At 37.6% G+C, this 6,565-nt stretch overlaps 1 protein-coding gene across 1 annotated transcript; it reads right to left on the bottom strand.

The window, feature by feature from the left end:
- Nucleotides 1-936: 936 nt before the first annotated feature.
- Nucleotides 937-4,209, bottom strand: LOC116197673 (GDSL esterase/lipase At5g45670-like). Its single transcript, XM_031527870.1, has 5 exons — nucleotides 3,941-4,209; nucleotides 3,690-3,811; nucleotides 3,249-3,494; nucleotides 1,533-1,767; nucleotides 937-1,306 (listed from the first exon to the last, which is right to left on the bottom strand). Exons 1-5 carry the CDS (start codon nucleotides 4,185-4,187, stop codon nucleotides 1,089-1,091), a joined length of 1,068 nt encoding a protein of 355 aa, XP_031383730.1. The 5' UTR covers nucleotides 4,188-4,209; the 3' UTR covers nucleotides 937-1,088.
- Nucleotides 4,210-6,565: the final 2,356 nt, after the last annotated feature.

Below are 6,565 nucleotides of genomic sequence, written 5' to 3'. Positions count from 1 at the left end.
CAATGTTTGTTCCAACTCCTAGCTTTGGAGTAGCACCAACTTTGCCTCATTTCACACCACATGATGTACCTACAGGATCACATCCATCACCATCAAGCAGTCTTAACTTCCCAACTCCACCTGTAAAAAGACCACCACCATGCAGGCCACCAAGGTTTGCTTTTGCATCATCTACTCCTTCTCCTTATGTGAGCTTCCCAGCTCCACCGGCAACGAGACCACCACCACGCAGGCCTGCAAGTTCTTTTATTGGATCATTTGTTCCACTTTTTGTGATTCCTCAACTGCAAGTGCCCCAATTCAGGAGTGCCTTGTCTCCACTAGTGCCTTCTTCTCCAACACCAAATGCTCTTGCAAGAATCAACCCTGCAACTTTTCTATGGAATGGGCAAGAATGTGTCACAAGGCATACTCATTTAGCAGCAAGCAGGGTCACTAGGAGCATGATGAAGAAGATGGGTTCTTCAAGTCAAGAATCTTCTGCCAACTCCAGCAAGCATATCAGCACTCAAACCTCATTTAGTAGAAAACCAACTCACAAAGATCAAGAGTAGTCTCAGCAAGTCAATTGGCGATTCTTCTTTTGTTTGGAAACAATATCAGTGCAGTGTAGAACCAGGTCATATCAGTAGTCTTTTGTTGGGAACTTTGTTTTGTTTGGAAACAATATCTCTTTTGGGAACCATTTGCAATCATATGCATTTAGGATGTGCATTAGTAGGCACTTATAATCTTTTTTCTGTATGCCTGACCATTGGATTGACAATATTAAATAAGTTATTGTCTTTTTGTATATGCATGGTCTTTCGGTGTATAAGATGATATATACATATATATGGTATTCTTGTAACAGTTATGCTCCCTCATCTGCGTTTCGCCAAATTTAAATTGAAATGCAATGTAGGACTTGCATTATACAATTGTATAATAGCTCTGTGGAACACGCTCAACAGATACGATAATGCAAACCATATACCTTATTCTGGTCTCACATGATGCACTTATTCTTATTGACATAGAGTGGCTTCCTTATTTTGGGGCTTATTCTCGTATATGTATAACACTTTGAAGTAGCTCTGAATCATTCTTTAGAGCCGCGCAAGTCGACTAATGTCATACGGCGAAGCATCTGATGGTAACTTCTCATTGTATGCTCTTCCTGCGAAGCCTTCATTCACCACATCTGTAGGATGGAAACCATCAAAGTATGCATACTGTGTTCTGTCAGTGCAAGGAGTGCTACCAGGGACGCATGTGCCGAGATCCTGCACCACTGGGCAGCATGTATCCTGCGTATTCAAGAGAGCTAACAAGACCAAATGAATAGATAATCTGGTCAGTACTTTCAATTCGATACATCTTTCCAAAAGATAGAAACTGATACCAAGAGCAGTGGCTGCATCACTTTAAATCAATAAAATCCGATCAGTATTTCCAATTCGAGTGCTAAATGCAGTAGAAAGCAATAATTGAAGTGAACTCAGAATTATAACCAACTTGATATAACTTTTAGAAGAATCATCACCACATACATAATGAATCGTTGCTTGTAACCGTGATTCCAGTGGTGTTTATGTAAGTGAACTTGGCACCGGTTAAATGGCTGTTCAAGTCATTGACAAGGGGAAGCAGCTTGTTGCTGAATAGTTGAGCTGCATCGTTCACCATTGAGTAGTTAGCCCCAAATCTTCCGATAATTTCTGGTGTTAGCCCTATCAGCCCAACACCAAATATGGCCACCTTTCTTGCTCCAGAGAAATATAGATCCTGACATATTGCATCAACCAATTCAAAGAAATTAAGAGATAAAATTGAATGGATATGAGATATGCAGCGGAGATGGTTTAGTGTTCATTTCTCATCAATAAGACCTCCTGTGCCATTTTATTTTACGTTTTATTTTCCTTTACTTTTGATGCAGCAGAAGACGTGGCAAATCGGTATCTCAAGAAAAACAGATTCTGACGACCCTGTCTGGAGGGAAACAACATGTGGAGCCAAATAGGAAATTTTATGGCCTCAAACAGGCAATTTTATGTTAGTCGGGCATTTTTGCATATTTTAGGAAAAAGTTGATTTCTTTCGTTGCAATTCCCTAAAATAGTTTATTTCCTTTGTCCTAAATTAGTTTATTTCCTTTGTTGCAATTTTGTTTCTTCATATTTAAGCGATGTAAGCCATAGGGCTAAAGAGAGTTGAGTTTTTTTGGGATTATCAATAAAGTCTTGGAGCTACCATGCTCTTTCGCCCAAGCTCATATTTGATTCGAGTTCGATACCTATTTCCTGGTATTCGTAGAATCAACAGGTTGTAGAAGGTTGTTGTTTGACTGACGCAGCGAAACTAATTACGATATGTTGATTCGCGCACAAATATCAGACAACGACCTTCTACAACCTGTTAATTCTACGAATACTAAGAAATATGCATCAAACTCAAATCAAATCCGAGATTGGGTGAAAGAGCACAATAGCTCCAAGACTTTATTGATAATCCCAAAAAACTCAACTCTCTTTAGCCCTAGGGCTTACGTCGCTTAAATAGGAAGAAACGAAAGTGCAACAAAGGAAATAAACTATTTTAGGGAATTGCAACGAAAGAAATAAATTTTTTTCCAAAAATTGCAAAAACTCTCAAATAATATAAAATTGCCTATTTGAGACCCTAAAATTTCCTGTTTGGCTCCAGATGTTGTTTCCCTCGAGATAGGGTCGTCAAAACCTGTTTTTCTCGAGATACCGATTTGCCACGTCTTCTACTGCATCAACTTTGCCATGGGTCTCTTTTGTGATCGAAAAAGAAAAATGAATAGCAATAGTTGATAGTTAGTAAATTGCCCATATGGCCCTAGAATATCTGGGGTCACAACTTCACAGAGAAACTAATCGGTGAATATCGATCTATGAAAAACTATAGCTTTGAAGATGTCAACTGAAAAGCTCAAGAAAGCAAAAGCACAGAAAATATAAGATTCTCGATTTATGTTGGAAAATTGCTTGCTAATATCGGCAAAATTTTTGCCAATAGCTGAAAAAAGAATGTATATATATCACCTACAAAATCCAAAGTTTATCAAGTAAATGAAAAGAAACGAGTATTATGAAATACGTCTATGGTTCTGTATGCCATCTACATTAACTAGGACATATATGGGTCCAAAATGAAAAAAAAAAATCATGTAGAAACAAAGAGTAACAAGTATCTAAGGCAAAATAACTTGCTCCGAACAGAAAAGGGGAAAAAATCACCTTGAGTTGGTTGGAGTACTGCCTGGCAAGCCCGTCTGCAAACTGTTGAGGAGTGTATAATCTGCTGGTTGGATAGATATCCGGCACGAAGTAGTTATTAATGTAGTCATTGTTTCCAGTTATAACAACGTATATGCATTTTTGGAGGTACTGTCTCGCTGCAGATGCACTCTTCATTATCTTAGTGATTCGTAATACTGTGATGAGGTGGTTCCTTAACTGCTCATTCAAGGGTATTCTATCACCCTGCAGAAAAAAGAAAAAGGAAAAAAGAAAAAAGAAAAAAAAGAAGAAGCAAGCGAAAGTATTAATTAAGTTTGGCAGTAATAAAACAAATTTTAATGACCTACAACCAGAGCCTATTTACACTTCAGAAATTAATGATTTAAGCAGAATTGTAAACTTGATCATAAATTATGAATTTTGAACTACTATATGTACCTGTTGCTTCCCGGTTTCATCCCGAATCCCCGACACAGCTGATGCATAATTCACTCCTCTTATTATATCTTCCATTTTATTTGCAAAAGGCGGTATGAAATCTTCAAAACCCAAAAGTTGGCCTGCACAAATTTCGAATATTTCTCTGCACATAGCATTCAAGAAGTAATTCGTAAAATGATGATAAATCAGATGAAGCAGAACCTTCGAATATATATATATGTAAAGCTTAATCATGAAATAAAGGAAACCTATGATATCAGTGATGGTGCGATTATTGGTGAACCGCCCAGTAAAGCCCTCAGGAAAGTCCACCCCATAAGGCAGGTAATTTGCCTTGGCTTGGGTGTTAAGCTGGTTGTTGTTGCCACTGTCGACAAGCGAGTCTCCGAAGATGAAGTAGCAGGGAACTTGGGGCTCTCCTCGAACAAAGTTCTGGAGACACTGAGTCAAGAACAAGAAGGGAAGAAGAATTCTCAGTGTGTCATTGAAAGCCATTGAAGGCGAATCTTCAAGGAGAAACTTGTAGAAGATGAAGGGTGAATGATGCTAAGAGGAAGCCATCTATATTTATATGCAAAATCTTGTACTTTCGCCGCGCCCTACAAGACGAAGATAAATGCAGTAGCATGTAGTTTTGCACCGAACTGAGACTAACAAGGAAATTAAATTTAAAGAGGTAAATTTGTAGAATAAACATATAGACTTGTACTAGCTAGGATATAGGTTTTTTTTCGTAAATATTTTTCCAGCAGTAAGAGATGGGCTCATGAATCTAGTTGTCTATACAGAGGGAAATTAAAATGGCACAGGAACCACAATTGTCGAGAGTTAATCCCAAGAAAAATAGAATATAAAATTATGCTTCTATAAGAGATTGAGCTTCACAGCTTACCAACTCGAGCTTTTGGGTTAAGATGAGCCCAATCACATATAAGCTCACTTGATATTTTTATATGGTATCAGAGTGGGTTATATTTCCGCGGACCGCGCAAGCTCGTAGCCTATTCTTCATATCGTTTATAAGATCGAGCCTTTGGATTGAGATGGACCAATCGCTTGTAGGCTCACTGGATATTTTACAAACACCACTTATGAGGATCGAATTCACGACCACTTTTCCTATTTCAAGAGCAACTGTTACTACCCTAATGCTGGGTTTCTAAAGATCCTAGAGCAAAATAAATAACATAATAAGCCATTACATTCGTTTGTTTATCTCATTAAGGTTAGAACACTTTTTTCTTTTCGGTAGATTCATTAAGGTTAGAACTCTTAATTAGTTTTGTTCAAATAATGCAATTATTTTATATAATAAATGTAAATAAGTCATTTCCTTGTTTATTACTAGTTTTTTTTTGTCCATGAGATGCACAGGTAATTGTTTGAAGTGGTGAACTTTAGATGGATTTTTAAAAATTTTGACATCACAATTGAAATCTTCATTAAATTATATATATTCTTAAATTGAAAGCATTCATATATTAGTACATATAATAACAAATTCAGAATAATTAAAAATGAATTATAATACCAAATATGGATGAAAAAATGATATTACTCAGAAAAAGTGTTATTAGAACCGGACCGGATGTTGAACTAGTCGAGGTATGAGTTCACGGGTTCGATGGGTCCAATCGGGGTTCGATGGATCGGACCACACATTTAATTAAAAATTATATAATACATAATTATTATACAAAAGCATGATGCGTAAAATAAATACACAATAATTTAAATAACTATTCTTAATTAATAAAAGAACATTTTCACCCAAGCCCTTCTCTTTTTTGTTACTGTGTAAATCACATTTATGATTCTTACTGAGTGTCAAAAAAATCGCCACCTGGATTCCAGAAGGCAGGCCCTACTTAGAATGTTCCGCCTCAGCAGAATCAGTCTAGAACCCCAAGGGTGTCAATGCTATAATGCTGAGGAATGGCAAGGAATTGGACACAGTCAACAGAAAAGCTCAAACCCAGGAGAAGAGTCCAGAAAAAGACAAAGGGAAGCAAAAGGTGGAGGAACCAAGGCAGAGGTCACCAGAGGTGAAACCGTATGTTCCTCCTATCCCTTTTCTAGGAAGATTGAAGCAATAGCAGCTGGACGCCCAATTTGCTAAATTCCTGGATGTCTTTAAAAAGCTGCAAATCAACATTTCATTTGTAGAAGCACTCCTGCAGATGCCTTCATATGCCAAATTCATGAAGGATCTGCTCACTAAAAAGAGGAAGATTGATGGGAGTGAGCTTGTGATGCTTACAGGGGAGTATTCTATGATTCTCCAGAAGGACTTACCTAACTTACTACGCAAACAAAGAGATCAGGGGAGTTTCACTGTTCTTTGCACTATAGGGAATTTCCATTTTGAGAAAGTTCTTATCGATTCAGGTGCAAGTATAAATTTAATGCCTCTGTCTACTTTCAGGAAACTTAGACTTGGAGAATGCAAGGGAACTCATATTACCTTGCGACTCGCTAATAGGAGTATCAAATATCCAAAGGGCATTGTCAAGAATGTCCTGGTGAAAGTAGACAAATTCATATTTCCAGTCAACTTCATAGTCCTGGAGATGGAGGAGGACAAAGAGGTGTCCACGATCCTTGGCAGACCATTCCTTGCGACAGGTAAAGCATTAATAGATGTGGAACAAGGTAAGCTCACTTTAAGAGTTATGGATGAACAAATAACTTTTAATGTTTATGATGCCATAAAGAAATTTGATGATGGCAAATCATGTTACACCATTGATATTATTGATGAGCTTATCTCTGAGTCTGTAGAGGAGAAAGCAGGTGTGGATACAATGGAATCAGTCCTTAGGGATCTAGATGATTGGAGTGATGATGATGAACCTGAGGAAGAATTTGTGGAG

Source organism: Punica granatum, chromosome 2 (genome assembly GCF_007655135.1).
Source record: "Punica granatum isolate Tunisia-2019 chromosome 2, ASM765513v2, whole genome shotgun sequence".
NCBI lineage: Eukaryota > Viridiplantae > Streptophyta > Magnoliopsida > Myrtales > Lythraceae > Punica > Punica granatum.
The sequence above is the reverse complement of the archived record's forward strand: the minus strand, read 5'-3'. Positions and strand labels throughout refer to the sequence as shown.

Bases quoted from the DNA above. Each gene is read 5' to 3' on its own strand.
- LOC116197673 (XM_031527870.1), bottom strand. From the start codon at position 4,187: ATGGCTTTCAATGACACACTGAGAATTCTTCTTCCCTTCTTGTTCTTG. The intron at 3,495-3,689 runs GTACATATAGTA...TTTTTTCTGCAG, and splicing joins ATGAAACCGGGAAGCAACAG to GGTGATAGAATACCCTTGAA. The intron at 1,768-3,248 runs GTGATTTTTTCC...GCAATATGTCAG, and splicing joins AGTACTCCAACCAACTCAAG to GATCTATATTTCTCTGGAGC.